The sequence below is a fragment of the Camelus ferus genome, chromosome 27 (assembly GCF_009834535.1).
Source record: "Camelus ferus isolate YT-003-E chromosome 27, BCGSAC_Cfer_1.0, whole genome shotgun sequence".
Taxonomy (NCBI): domain Eukaryota; kingdom Metazoa; phylum Chordata; class Mammalia; order Artiodactyla; family Camelidae; genus Camelus; species Camelus ferus.
The window spans coordinates 16,996,687-17,012,600 of NC_045722.1; the positions used below are offsets into that span (position 1 = coordinate 16,996,687).

Genomic DNA, 15,914 nt, shown 5'->3' on the forward strand with positions numbered 1-15,914 from the left:
TGAAGATGTTCAGGATACAATCCATATTGACATATGAAGAACTACAAGCATCTCAAATCATAGGAAAAGACAATTAACAGATGACAATGAAAAGATGAGTTTAAAACAACTGTTATGAAAATACTCAAATGAATCATCTTGAATCCTGAAATAAAATTTAGAATAGGAACCATTAGTAAAGAAATAGGAAATATGAAGTAGATCTAAGAGGAAATTTTAGAATTAAAAAAATACAGTAGCCTCTCTTTCTTGTCCATTCCCCCTGCGGAAAAAAAACAAAAAAACAAAACAACCCAAACACACCTCACTATATGGATTCCAGAACAGAATGGAGATGACAGAAGAAAGAATAAACAGACTTGAAAAGCAAATCAATAGAAATTATCCAGAAAGGGAAAAGATTGAAATATATTGAAGAGACCCTGGAACTATTGGAATATAACAAAAGAGGCATAATGTCTGCATGCTTGGAGGCCCAGAAGGAAAGAAGAAAGATTGTGGCTGAAAAATATTCCAAGAAATAATAGCTGAAAACTTTCCAAGTTTGGCAAAAGAAATAAAGCTGTAAATTCCAGAAGCTAAGCTAATTCCAAACAAGATAAATCCAAAGAAATATATACTCAGCAATATCAAAACTGCTGAAAACTAAAGACAAAGACAAAATCTTGAAAACAGTAAGAGAGAAGTGATACCTTACCTATAGGAGAAGAGTGATTCAAATGATTAACATTTCTCATCAAATCATGGAGGGCAGAAAGAAATATCACATTGTTTTTAAAGTGCTGGAATAAAAGTGCAAAACCCAATATCCAGTGGAAACATCCTTAAAAGTGAAATGAAGATATTCTCAGATGAGGGAAAACCAAGAGAATTTGGAGTCAGCAGACATGCTATAATATTACTAGCAAAGGAAATTCCTTAGACGAATGGTAAACAATACCAGAATGAAATTTGGAATATCAAGAATGGAGGAAATGATAAATATAACAGACTTTTCTCTTCTTGAATTATAAAAAAAAAAGGTTTATCACTGAAATCAAAGTAAAACATTGTCTGATGGGAATTTTCAGTGTGTTTAGATGTAATATAGAAGACAGCTTATAAGGGGGGAAGATGAGGAAACTATATGGTGGTATGGAAGGCAAAATGATCTCCCTGTCCCCCACAAATATCCATATTTGAATCCCCAAGGCCTGTGAATATGTTACAATAAATGGCAAAAAAGACCCTTGTAGATGTGACTTTGACTATAAACCTTGAGATGGAAAGAGTATCCTTTATCGTCCTGGTGGACCCAATCGTATCACATGAGTCCTTGAAAGTGGAAGAGGAAGGCGGAGGAGTGGATCAGAGATGCCGTGTTGAGAAGGACTTTTCTGACTATCTCTAGCTTTAAAGCTGGAGAAGAGGGCCAGGGCGTGTGGGCGGCCTCTAGAAATTGCAAAAGGCCCTCAGCTGACAGCCAGCAAGAAAATGGGAGCTTTTGGGTCTGGACTGACCAAGAAACAGACTTTCCTCTAGAGCTTCCAGGAAATTATGCAGCCTCATGAATACCTTGATTTTAGCCTCCTGAGATGTGTATTGGACTCCTGACCTCCAGAATTGAAAAATAATAAATTTATTAAGGCACTAAGATTGTGGTTTTTTATGAGAGCAGCAATAGAAAACAAATGCATGTGGTTCGGTTTCTCTTTTGGAGTGCTGGATTATTGATTCTAAGTAGAGGATAGAACGTTAACTCTGCATGCTGTAACCCCTAGGTCAACCACTAAAAGTATACAGAAAAAGATATAGTCAAAAATCACAATTAATATATTAAAATGGAATACTAAAAAATGTTTAAATAACCCTAAACAATGTACGACAGGAGAAACAGAAGAACAAATAGCAGAGGAAACAAATAGGAAACAATAAAATGCTAGACCTAAATACAAACATATCCATTATTACTTTAAGTGTAAATGGTCTAAACAAACCAAATAAAAGATGGAGATTGTCAGATTGGATTTAAATATCAAGAAGACAAAACGGTTGTAAATGTGTACAAATAGCAAGAGCCCTTCAAAGCACAGAAGCAAAAGCTGACTGTAACTAAAAGGAGGAATAGATAAATTCATACTTACAGTTGAAAAAAACCCAACACTCCTCTCTAAGTAACACAAGTAGTAGACAGAAAATCAGCAAGAATGTAAAAGAACTAACCTGTCAACTAACTAGATCTAATAGACATTTATATAACAATCCATTAAATGCACATTGACTAAAATATTTCTAAATGAATTTAGAAATAATCCCTTTGAGCATACTTACAAGTTATAATTGAATAATGTATTTGCGTCCTGCTAATATGAAATACAAGTTTATGTTTAGAATTACATTTTTTAAAGCAACAAAGAATTGTAAAATATTTTATATTTTTAAAGCCAGAATGACCCAATATGAAATAATTGAAATAATAATAATTTTAAAACCAGCTAATACTGTATTAAAAGTTTATTCTGTGTAAATAAGCACCTATTCTGTTCTAAGCACCTATTATTGGACAAATTCATTCAATGTTCACAAGACCCCTATGAGGTAGTTACGGTTAAACTTATGTGTAAAATAGAAATAATAAGGAGACACAGGGCTGTTAGGTAACCTGAGTAAGATAGCAAAATTTGGGATTCTGATAGCATTATCAATAGTTATAAAAAATAGCTTTTCCTGACCACTTTCTCTGCATCAGACATTCAGACACTTTAACTTACGCTTTATCTCATTTTGTTGGTAAACTAGGTAATACCAACCCCATCGGACAGGTGAGGAAATTGAGGCTTAACGTGAGAGTACATCTAAGTAGAATAACGAAGCAGAATTCCAGCCTGTGGGGTCTGTCTCTAGAACCCAAGGTCTTCATCTCTGCTTTGCCTATGGAAGATCCCAGGTCCATCCTGGGACGCTGGTGGTCACCAGGCATGGACTGTAAAGTCACAGAGTCCTGACCTTCAGGAGGCAGTGACTTCCCATTGACTGAATATCCTGGGCTGCGTACAAGTGCATGGAGTCTTTGATTTTAGAAGATGCTTTTTTTGTTGTGGCTCTTGGCCTTTTTTGCCCTCAATTACTTGTGGCAATGTAAGGACAAGGCCGGCTTAGAGTGACTTGACCACACTGTGCTTTTCCATAGTGGGAAGATTTACTGTGAGGCACTCGACACATAGAGTAAGAGTGGTTTCTTCAAATTTGATTTCAATCTGATTCCTAATGAGTCTACCCTGTTATGTCTTAAATTACCCCCTTTCCTGCATAGCATTTACCGTAATGATTCTTATTTATTTGTGAAACATTCCTGTCTCTCACAGCCAGCTCTTTGTGGGAAAGATTTTCTCTCAATCTTTTATTCTTAAGCTGAAACTCTGAAGGTTGCTTTCCTTAAGATTCCCACGGTACACCTTTTGCCAATTCTTCTGATCTGGTGTATTGGAATAAGGACAGAACTCTCCCTTTGATAAATGCTTTTTTCTCTAGTCACTTTTGTTTTGATGTGAATTTTAAAGATACTGGATGGGATCCTAGTTGATATGAACATGTATTTGTCCTTCGAAATGCACGTTTCACTCTGGAAAGGAAGGTTAAGTTTCAAGCAGGATTGGCAAACTACAGTTTGCTGCCCGTTTTTATATATAAAGTTTTTTGTTTGGAACACAGTCACACTCTTTCATTTAGGTCTTGTCTGTGTTCCTTGGTGTCACAACAAAGCTGAGTAGTTTAAACCACCACCTGGCCCTCGAAGCCTACAGTATTTACTAACTGGCCTCGTACAGAAACTGTTTGCCGACTCTGGGTTTAGAGGCAGAGAAAGGCACTCCCTTAAACATCTTGCATTAGAAAATGCTATTGCTTTTCTAATAAGTGTCTTTTGCTCTGCTTTTTCTGGAGAGGAAATAAGAAAAAAGTCTTCCTTTTTTCTCTTTACTTTTTATTATTCTCCCAAAGTTTATACTAACTGACAAATGTTGGATATATTTAAGGTATGTAATGTGGTCAGTTTAATATGCATATATGTCATGAAAGGAGTACCATAATCGAGTTACTTAATATCTCCATCACCTCATATAGTTATATACCCCTTTTATTTGTATATGTGGTGAGAACACCTGAGATCTACTCTCTTAGCAAAGTTCAAGTATACATGGTGACTATAAAAATAAAAAAGGACAAAGAGACTCGTGTTGGCAAGGGTGTGGAGAATAGGGAACTCTCACACTCTGTTGGTGGTATAGCTGTTATGGAAATTGGTATAGTTATTATGGAAAACGAATGGAGGTTCCTTAAAAAATTAAAAACCAGAACTAAGCTGGCTATCCCGTTTCTGGGGTATTTATCCAAAGGAAATGAGATCAGTATCTGCAAGAGATACCTGCCTGCCTTGTTCCCGGCAGCATTGTTCACAGTAGAAAAAATAGGAAAAAACCCTCAGTGTCCCCTGAGGGATGAATGGCTGAAGGAAATGTAGTATTTGTGCTTGAACAGTGGGATATTATTTAGCCATGAAAAGAGGGAAATCCTGCCATTTGCAGCAACATGGATGAACCTAGAGGGATGTTAACGCTGAATGAAATAAGCCAGACACAAAAAGCACTCTTCTTATGAAGCATTTTGTGTGTGTGTGTGTGTGTGTGTGTGTGTGTGTGTGTGTGAAACTCATAGTTTCGTTCATTGCTTTAGCTTTTCTGTAACTATTCTGGTTAAAACAAAAAACAAAAACTTGTAATTCATTTCCTTAATAATGCTTTTCCTGATGTTTGTAGACACTCCCAAACAAATGCTTCAATCTTGATCCCTTGTGAGGACTTGTGAGTCCTTCTTCCCACTTTGCTGTGCCCTGACCTGACTCCACTGAGAAGTTTCATGTTCTTTCTCCTTGTCCTCTGTTTCCTAGGGATCACTGAAGTCTCCCGTGGAGACGCGCCCTTTCCCAGAGTGACTTCTTTGCTCTCCAGGCAGCCATGGATCTGGATAAACCATCTGTCTGGGGCTCATTGAAGCAGCGGACCAAGCCTCTGTTTATCAACCTGAGCAAGAGGAAGGTGAAAAAGAACTCAAACAAACCACTGGACTTAAGGGCCAGGCATCACCTGGACCGCCGTGTCAGCCTCTCTGTCCCCGACCTCCTGGAGGCCGAGGCCTTGGCCCCTGAGGGGCTGCCTTACTCCGGGCCCCAGTCATCCTACACCTCGGTGCCCAGCAGCCTGTCCACTGCAGGGATCCTGCCCAAAAGCAGCAGTAGCTCCTTGAAACAGTCTGAGGATGAGTTGGACTGGGGCCAGGAAGAAGCCGGCCACCTCCACGTGGTGGAGATGGACTCGGAGGAGACCTACGCCTCTGCCACTGAGGACAGGAGGGCCTCCAGCAACGGCATCTTTGATCTGCTCCAGAAAACTCCCCTGGGAGAGGACACACCGGGAGAGCCGGAGGTGAGACCAGGGCTGAGCTCTTTCCTGTTTCTTTTTTTTTTTTTTTTTCAGCTGCTTCTTTTTAGATGCATTCAATACCCTTGGAATATTTGGTCAGAATTCACTTTTGTGGTTAGCTTGGATGGAGAGAATGTCATTTAGAAGAATTTAAATTAAGGTCATATTGATTACACACAATGTTCCCATTAGTTTTGGGGTTGACCTCTATGTATTTTAAAAGTATTACAAATAACCTTCCTAGAACACTTTAAGACATTAAAAGCCCTATTGGATGAGTTGTTTTTTTTTTTTTCCATCTCCTGGCAGAGAAATTAAGAGCATAACTTTTCCTCTAACTTTTTGCTGAAGTGTTTGTCTATTTCTGTCTGTCTCTCTGTCATCACCTGATCCTTCTCACAGACAGAAGTGCATATTCCTAAGGCATGTGTGCATGTGTGTCTCCCTTTGGCTGCTGGAGAGTTGGAACTTCCTCCTGCTTCACAAGTGTGTGCCTGCAGGAGTGACTGCTCCTGTGCCCCTGTGTGCCACTGACCTGCAGGCAGCTTCACGTGCGTTCTCGGAAAATTAAAAAAAAAAAAGAAAGCCAAACACTAAAGGAAACAAATTCTTAACGATTCAGGGATTTTGCAAAGCTTCAGTATTTCAGTAAAATAAAACAACCAAATATAAATATAAGAATTCTTATATTTCTAGCGTGAATTTAATTTAAATTCAGTCACCAGATTACCAAACTGATTTGGATGATCAATCATTTTAAAAAAAAATTCTTCCATTAATGATACTGAAGTAGGTTTCAGTGTTGAGGTAATGGCTTAATTTTTCTATATTCCAGGTTAGTGTTACGATTGCCTAGAAAACTGGTTATTCAACTAGGATTTTTGGCTTCACTTTTAGAACCAAAGCTATTAATTATGCAGTGTATCTGGATTTCACTGGGGAATGGAATCTTGGATATTTGAAGGACATATTCTTTTGGAAGCATTACTGTGTTAAGACACCATTAACCATTAAATGACTTAACTGTTTCATAACCATTAACATTTATGAAACCCTTTTTGTAACAGTTTTATGATTTTTACAGTTATTTGTAAATTTGAAAAATGCATTTCCACTAATCAAAATATAAATTAAGTGAATTATTAAGCGCAGTTCCTAATTCATAGTTCCGTGTGAAGGAGATAACATGTTAAATTATATGCTAACATTAATCTTTATCTTTTTGTGACTTATTAACTGACCAGAAAAAATGGAGTGAGCTTCTTGGTTTTGGTTGGCTAATAAACTGAAATTAGAATAAGTTTTTTTTTTTTTTTTTAAGTTAGTGCTGCTAAACTGTTTCACTGGCTATAAGCATTTCATGCCTGCTCTAACTCAGGCACCATAAAGGTTCTGATTGGAAATAAGAGATGGATAAGAATGTAACCCTGCCTTCAAGTTACAGTCTGTTGGGACACAGCTTTGCCCAGCATTAAGTGTAGCGTAAGAGGCAAACAGACATCCGGGCTGTCTGTGCAGAACATCCAAGCCTTTTCTCCTGGCAACTCAGTGGGTGGGGAAGATCATACTTGGGGACCAAGGGGCGTGTCATGTGTGAGGCAGTGTTGAATCTGGCACAGAGGATAAGGAGGAATTGACAGGTGAGGAAATATGACAAACACAGGCCTGAAGTGTGGATGGGGCCAGCCACGGTGGTGAGCATTTTGTTCTGTCTGGCACGGAGGCTCGCGGAGTTTCCTGACGTGATGTATGTCTGCGGCGGGTGGGCGGAGGTGGGCTGTGCTGAGCGCTGGTCGGTGACGACGGATGAATGGTTTACAGATGGACAGGGGATAGTGGTTACCTTCTCTTTTCCAGTTTAAATGCATGAATGCCTGGAATACACAGTCCTTTAAGAGTAGCGAAGAGAAGCAAATGATTATGTTCTTTTCCTGCCCTAAAAATAACTGACAGAGACTGGGATGGACTCTTCCTTCCATGGCCACTTAAGTGCCATCTGTCTGCTTGGTGACCTGTTTGCAGAGGGTGGAGAGACCGGGCTGCACTCCTCAGAGCACAAAGATCACTTGTGGTCAAATACACTGTTCCACCCCCCTATGTTGGGTGGGCTGCTCCCACTGACCAAGGATCTAGTTTGACACTCGGTACAGAGGTCAGCCCCTCCCTTGCTTAAGTTTTCCACCAGGCTGTATTAATTTGGGGGTGGATGTGACTGGGGGAGTCTCATTGCCTTTCCGCAGATCTTGCCCGTGTGAAGGGCATTGATGCGTGTTGTGTCTGAAGTTGACCTTCAAGCCACGGGCCACTGCTCAGTGCAGTGGGGCCATAAGAAATTCAATTTGGTTGGAGAAGGTGGTGGTATGAGGGCCCTGAGTGGTCCATGAGTTCTGAAGGAGTTCACAAATGTCAGATGAAATAGGAAGAAGCTAAAGTTAAGGAGACACAGAGGGAGAGCAGCTTATTTTTTCTTCTTTTCTTCTCGCCTTGCTGTCTTTTCTTACTTCCTTCTCCTGCCACCATTCCCCGCAGTAGTTATATTACAAAGTAATGTCTCCTGCCTTAGAGAATCAGTTAAGTATTTAGAAAATACAGAGAGTCACCCCAGAGTTGATGATGGAATAGAGATTAGACCCAGCACTGGAAAAAATGACAAACACTATGGGGCAGCCTGTGGTAGGTGCTGGAGAACCAGAAGATGCGGAGAGCGGTCCCTCCAAGTGTGTGGTCGGAAAGGCTTGAAGAGGATGCGTCGTGAGGTTAAGCCTCAGATAGGTGGAGGGTAAATCGCAGTGGTTAAAGTTCCTGTCCCCGAGGCTAGAAAAATAGAACATTCTTCGTTCACAAGTGCCCAGCAAAGACGCACAGCTCTGGGTATGGTTGTGTTTACCGATGTTACTAATTTTGTCGTTACCTTTTCAGCATGAAATCGAGGCCGAGGAAGTTTTATGACTTGCCTGATGTAATCCAGCTAGCAAGTGTTGGAGCCAGGATCTAAATACAGGACTGTTTGAATCCAAAGTCTGTGCACAAAACTCTGGGTACAACAGGGGTTTAGAAACGCATATCTACAATTTGGGAGAACTCAAGAGCAGGTGATCTAGAGAAAAGTTAATCATCAGAGAAAGACATCTGTTTTTCTGTGTCCACTGTGCCCTTTTAAATGCAGGGATAGTTATAGTGGCTTTAATGGGCTTATCATCATGGTTTATAGCTAAGAATCCTGAGTGGAAGGACTGCCACCCTCCCCACCCCCAGCCGTGTAACCCCACAGTGGGGAGCATCCTTCCCTAACGTGTTATCCAGCAGCTGGAGTTTTGAACAGCTGGCTTGGGTGCAAGCTGATGTGGATGAGGAGAGTGGTTTAGAGAAGTACCCTCTGGGGCATTTCCAGGAACTCTAGTGACCACAGAGAAACAAAATGACAGACCACAGAGGAGAGGAAACAAGCTACAACTTGCAGATGAAACAAGTACACCGCTTTCTCCACACTTAAATTACCTGGTCTTCACTATTTTTGTCTTATCTAAAAAATCGTTACTCAGCATAAATCGTGTCAGCGAGACGGGCCTGTAAGCCGTGTCCTGGGGTTCCTTCGTGGGAATTGGCCCCTTTCTCCTTTTTTCCTCCCTCCTTCCCCATCCGTTGAGTACCTACCATGTGCTGGTCCTGCTCTAAGGCACTAGGAACCCAGCAGTCAACAAAACAAACAAAAATCTGTTTCCTTAAGAGATCCTATTCTAAATGGTGGGAGGCCCCAGGGAGATTCAGAAAGCGATAGATTTAATGGAGCAAAATAAAAGCAGAGAAGGCACTGAGGAGCGCCGTGGCGCAGGTGTTACTGTTGTGAACACAGCGATCAGGAACTGTCTCTTCTGAGATGATAGCATTTACATAAAGACCTAATGAGGGGTGAGGCAGCAGGTTGTGTGTGTGTCTGTAGAAACGGCATCTCTGGAGGAGAGGGCAGCCAGGAACGCAGGTTCCGGGGGGGGGGGGCGGGAGTGTGCCTGGCGTGTTTCAGGAAGAGTGAGAAAGTGACGTGACTGGTGAGGGTGCGGGAGGTGTCGCAGTCCCTTCTGAGGCCGTACCCCGCAGGCGTTCCCACCCTGCTGGGAACTCTGCTGCCAGGAACGACCACCCCGGGCCCTGGATGAGCAGATGCAGAGGAGCCCTGCGGGCTCGGGGCCGGGTTGCTCACAGCCAGGGCAGGATAGATGGATTCATAGCATGTGCGTGGCGCTTGTTCAACCTGCTGTGGACACTGGGAACAGCCGTCAGCAGGTTCGCCTCGGATGGGCAACTTGCAGGGTGTGGCACTGGTTGATAAACTGTGCGGAGAGGGGCGGATGGCAGTGTCCCGAGAGGTACCTTGATTGTGGATCTGTCACCGGAACGGTGTCTGAGGGGAAAGGATGGTCAGGATTAAGGAAGGGACTTGAGTTGCTGACCATTTTCTTTGAGTCGTTTTTTCCAGTCTTCCCAAACGCATCTCCTGTTCTCATAGTGATGAAAATAATAGAATAGCGACCCCGACCTACTGATTGGTAAGAACTCTGCTCAGTGCGATACAAATAAACATTATCTTGTTGGACCACATCTTTTGGGCTCCCTCCTTGAGCAAAGAATCTCGTACAGTGTCTGGCCCAGAGAAGCTACTCAGTAGTTACCTGTAAATCAATGATTTTTTTCCTTCCCTACCAACCTAAAAGGGAATATCTTTTTGCCCCTGTTAGGGATGTTTGCAGGTTACTGGACTTTAAGTAAATTTTTCAAGGACACAGAAGCTAGGAAGTAGCAGAAGTAGGGATTCAGGTCCAGGATTTTGTGCCTCCAGAGTGTTGTCTCCCACCGTGCAGAGCTGCCTGTCGGTGTGAGGCAAGGTGTCCTGGGTTCGGGTACTCCTGGTTCTGGGCACAGTTGTGGCGCAGTCAAGAGTGGACGCCCGCGGTGCCGGGGGAAGCGCTTCTCTTTGACAGCTGTTCAGTCTTTTACGCTCTGGCTCTCTATCTGTAAACGGGTAAATTGTAAATTACGAATAACAGCCCATGGACTTATAAGAAGTTAGTAGGAGTGCGTAGTTGGGAATTATAAAGTGCTAAGCTGGGCAAAGCGAAAGGGGCCACCATAATTCTTTTAAACTATCTCCTGCTAACAGTCATGAAAAGAAATTATGGAAGGTCAGTGGGCAAATCTTATTGAGCATGGTAAGAAAAGTTTATCACACCAGGGTTGGCACACGTTTTCTGTAACAGGCCAGGTAATCGATAAGTCCAGCTGTTTGAGCCACAAGATGCTCTCTGTTGCAACTAGTTCAGCCCTGGTGGTGTAGCATGAAATTAGCCTTAGAAAATATATAAATACAGACATAGGCAATATAGAAATGAATCGGCGGGGCTGTGTTTCAAAGTTTAAAACTTTCTCTGTAAAAATAAGTGGTAGAGGTTTAGTCTGCTGGTCTGTATAGTGAATGTGTTGTGCACACACACACACACACACACCTGACTTAGTATTTTGTGCATTAGGTGGTATTCTAGAGTAGTCGCTGTAAGAGAACGATCTTGGGGGTGGAGGAAAAATAAACGTGTATGTACCTTGCTCAGTAACCTAAAAAATTGTGTAAGAGTTGCACACGAGCAGACTCAGCCGTTTGGTAGACCCAGTTGTTCTGAACTGGCATTCTGATTTTGACCGCTAATTGCCTCGTGGGTTGTTTTGGTTTTGTCACTCCATCCAGGCATTGCTTCACAGTCTGTCTTGCCATCTGATCCCCTTGGCTCCTTCTGCTGCTTTCTTTGCCCCGTCGGTATCTGTGTCCATGGCTGCTCCCATCCTGAGTGTTTGTATGCTTAATAGCAGATGTGGGTTAAGTAATTAAGTAAAGATACATTGTGTATATCATTTGGTAAACTTAAAACACTTGAATATTTTCCGAAGACCATCTAAACGATCTTCTCAGCCAGCTTTGTACTCAGCTTCCCTGGATGTGGGTTTATGACTTCTTCCACTAAAAGTTTAAATAGCCAGTGATTGTTTACATCATTTATTATTTGACTTCCTGTGTGTTCTTCATGGTAAGATCCTTCAGACAGCCACGTGGGAGGTGTTATTTGTACAAGGTCACATTTAGTGTACACGAAAGAAAATGTTGTTTTTTCATATCAGTGTCCTGCTCTTAAGACCTTTGGTGGTGAGAAGAGGAGATTTTCCTTTTTGAAAAGTAATCGACCCATCCGTTCAGAATAATCTCCCCGTTTTACTAAATTTGTAACCTTGCAGATTGGGGAGCCTCATCTAAAGAGAATTCAAAGTATGTATTACCTTTCCATAAATTTCACCTTAGCAAGATACAATGGAAATATCAATGCAAATTTGCTCTCATTAAAAAAAAAACTCACCACTTTTGTGTGCATGCACATGCACACACAACACACAAACTCGAGTTATCTGAAAGATAACAGTGAGAGTTGTGTGAGAGAAGACAGCCTCATGCCAAGATGTTAACGCTGAGTTTCTGAATGTTTGTACATGACTAGAGAGTTATGTCATGTTAAGACGTTGATTTTGCAACATTGATGATATTCAAAATTATTTATCTTTTCGTGAGTGTGTCCTTGGAAACATTTGTTTAAAATGCTTAAGACCAGTGCTTAATGGATAAACAGACTATGTTGCACTCAATGGTGCAATACTATTCAGCAATTAAGGAAAGAACTGTTTATCCAGATGTTAACCTGAATTGATTTCAGAGGCAATGTGCTGAGCGAATGATGTCAGACAGTGTCAGAAGTCTGTATGCTGTCTGATTCCATTTATACTACATTCTGGGAAAAAAATGAAATTGTAGGAGGGGAACAGATCAGTGGCAGCCCTGAGTTAGGGATGGGGGACCCGTTTGACCACAGTGGGATGACACGCAGGGCCTTTTAGGGGTTGATAGCAGTGTTCTGTGTCCTGATGGTGGTGGGGGTTACTCAAATATCTGCAGAGGTTAAAATATCAAAGTATTTTGTGCACGTGTGAAAAAGCCAGTTTTACTGTGTGTTAACTTTTGAAAAATAAAATTGAGAAAGGAAAATGAGAGTGCTGGATTCTCCTTGTCGAGAACAACAACAAAATACTCTAATGATAACGGATACCAGGGATCCCCGATGAGAAGAATATTAATTGTGCATTTTAAAATGAAAACCTCTTTGCTGTGGTTTACTTGGTTTACAAAGAAGGTGTAAATAGTGCAGCTGGCCCTCGGTGAACCATCCTGTGGGCCCTATGCAGAGTGCAGGGGAAGATTCCAAGCGATGCGTCCCCTGCGGCTGTAACCCTGTCCTCCTGTGCTTCCGTTGCCTTTCTGCTCTTCTTTACTGTGATCGCTTCCCTTCCTTCGTGTGCACATACAGTGTGTGACAGTTACGGTGGCTGTGGGAGCCATTACTTTAAGTTCTGTGACTTTTCTGTGAGTAAAACCAGCGATAATGTTGAATTAATGTCATTCTTCACATTTAATTTCCACGTCGCGGTGAGTGGAAGACTTAACTGCTGTATTTGAATAAAATCCCCGTGTCCATTTCTGACAGCGTGTAAATGATGGTGGTGGTGGTGTGGCGTCATCTTGTCACTTGATCAGTGTTCTCATTGAGAGCAGGGAGGCTAATTTCGGAGAGTGTATATGGTCTGCTGGTCTGAGGGGTGTGGCTCCGTAAGCACGTTCACTCTTGTGTTTGACAGTCGAGGATACTGGATCATTATGTTCCTCAGCTAATAACCAACACTTCATAAATTCTGACCCCAGCACTGAGTTTTGTGCAGTTGGTTCCATGAAGCACTGATTCATTTAATAAAACTGGAGACACTAACGGGGGTGTTCAGGTTATAGAAGATCAGACAGCAGATGGTACTCGTTGGTTCTGCACCTGAGAGCCTGGTGGGGCTGTTCTTGGTTTTATAAATCAGGCAGAAGAAGAATTGCTAAGCTTCCAGAAAACAGTCGTGTAGCATGTAATAGTGTAAAAGGCATTGGGAGGAATTGCTGGAAATTGCGAGAGCCGCGTAATGTTTGAGCATCAGCATAATGTGGACTTCAGGGGGTCCTGTCCACTCTCCTGGGTGTCTTTTTACACATAACAAAGTTAGGAGGTACCAGCCAGGAACCAGACAGGGAGGGGACCAGCAGAGTCCCGGCTGCCTCCTTCCTTGTTGGCTTATCAGGTCGAGCTCATGTTGAGAGTGAGGGCTCTTTGCCCAGCTGAGCAGTGATGGTTCTTCCAGAGCCAGGGGGCTCCGGTGACTGAAGTGCTGGGGTCCTTAGACAAAGGACCCTTGGTCCTGCGTGAATTAACCTGAATTGAATGGAATGTATTCACAATCCAGAGACATTGGACCTGGAACTGGGAGAAAGAGGCAGATGTGATGGGAGATGTATGGATGCAAAGAACTATATTCAGGGTTTCTATTCTCCCTGGTGGTGGCGTGCAGGTCCCCACACTGACTTGTGATCAGGGCTCATTGCCTCCAAGCAGCGTTTCTTGATGTCGCTGTGTGCAGAAGGGGTGGACCTGAGAGCTCCTACTTGTCGGAAGCCCTTCCTCAGCCCTCTTGGGGCCTAAAGAAATGTTCTCCATCTCTGGAGACCCAGGTTCTCTTGCTGCCTGAGCTCCACTTGAGAGAGTGAGTCAGTGTCTTGGAAGGCAGCGTGCCTTCCATCCAGGTGGAGTCTCTGAGTTTGCCACGACCTCCCTGATTGTTGCTGTGGGTGGGAGGGACCAATGGCCACAGTGCTTCTCGTCCCCACCTTCGCCCCCCTCCGCCACAACTTCAGGGTCAGTTAAACAGCCTCTGCAGGCCTGCCACCTGTGTCTGCATTTACCCATAGCTTCAGAGTTACTCAGCCTTGTTTGGAGGAAGAAATCTCATGTTTTCCCACAGGAAATCAGCCCCGGCTAATGTGTCCAACAAACAGAAACACACCCCAGATGCTGGGAGACCATTTGCTGGTTTCCCGTCCTCTGTGCCCTTCCATACTGGCAGCCATCCTCACCACGGAATCTTCAGAAAATCCCAGAGCTCCTCTGGACCTCGCATTCGTGCATATAAAACCTGATACGATGCAGATGTCTGTGTCCCAAACCCTGCCCCCTTCATTGCCCCATGGACTCATTTCCTGGGTGCCCGAGGCATGTTTAAAGTAGGAGCTGTAGACAACGCCCATCTGAGATCATTTGCTGAACGTTTGCATTTCTCCTTTTTGGTTGGTTCTTGTACAGTTGCTAGACTCATGAGGTTGTGGTTGGAGGAAGGTCTTTCTTATCACATTTGAAACATTTCCTACTTGACTGATAAGCTCGGGTCTCTGATACCTGATCTGCCCTTTTCTATCTGATGGCTGGGGTCCAGGCAGGCCCCCGACGGAGGGACCTGGCAGGATGGCCCTGCTACTCCCATGTCCTCTGCTGGGACAAAGCTGCTGGCATGCTAATGACTTGGATGAACTAGAGATGCCTCAGTGGCCCAGCAGGATCAGGCACGCCTTATCCACACTCTGATCTGTGACTAAGATGGTAGAGGCTGCAGCCAAATGGACTCCAGTGAGTCAACCTTCTGCCAAGACTTGCCACACACACCGGAAGGCAATCGGCTTGTGTGAAACTGAGCATGCAAATGGCAGATTCAAAGGGGGAGGAGACCCGATAAGGGCTATCTTTGCAGGTCGATATTCTTTTGCTTTCTTTACAGCAATTATTATTATTATTATTATTATTTTTTCTTATTTACAGATGCTCTGTGGAAGTGGTGATCTGAATGCTTCTCTGACATCCGAACAGTTTGAAGAGCAATCTGTGAGTGACATTCCTGAAAAACAAACACTAAACTGTAAATATTTCTTAGCAAATGTTTGAATCTGTGTCTCTTTGCCTGCTTTCTTTCTAAAGGGTGCCGAATTGTATCCACCTGCAAAGACAGACTTTGCAAATTGTAGCTGGAAAAGATTAATTCAGTGTCCATTGATTAGTCAGAGTGGAATAGATTCTTCTAAAAGTACAAAGCAGCCATGAAATCGAGTGAGTGTGCAGGAGACAAAGCCATTTGGAAGTGCTTTGAAACAGGGGCTGAGAAACTTTCAAAAGAAGGCCGTCCAGAATGACTCAGCCTCGAGATCGATTGATTGAATGTCAAATAAAGGGACAATAAAATCATTTCATTTGTACTTCGTCTTTCAAAAGACGAAATTTTGCACTCTTCAAAACGTTCATTGGATTCGTTTAATAAATATTTGAAAATAGACTTGAATTTGGTATCATGGCCTGTGGGAGTTGATGTGTTCCTGAAGAGGGAAGTGAACTTGGGGGAAGGTAAGGGTGAAGTGTAGGAGATGCCTCCGTGGGGCACAGGGAATAAAAGAAAAACATGCAACAGGCAGGGGAGCACTAAACAGAGAGGAAGTGTGTCCCGCGTGGACACAGGGGA

General features: G+C 42.8%; 1 protein-coding gene across 1 annotated transcript in view; it reads left to right on the top strand.

The window, feature by feature from the left end:
• Nucleotides 1-15,914, top strand: part of MCTP2 (multiple C2 and transmembrane domain containing 2) — a 195,509-nt gene that overhangs the window by 39,078 nt on the left and 140,517 nt on the right. The window contains 2 exon segments of the mRNA XM_032469472.1: nucleotides 4,925-5,459; nucleotides 15,224-15,286. Of these exon segments, the coding sequence (XP_032325363.1) occupies nucleotides 4,992-5,459; nucleotides 15,224-15,286 (531 nt within the window). The 5' untranslated portion in view covers nucleotides 4,925-4,991.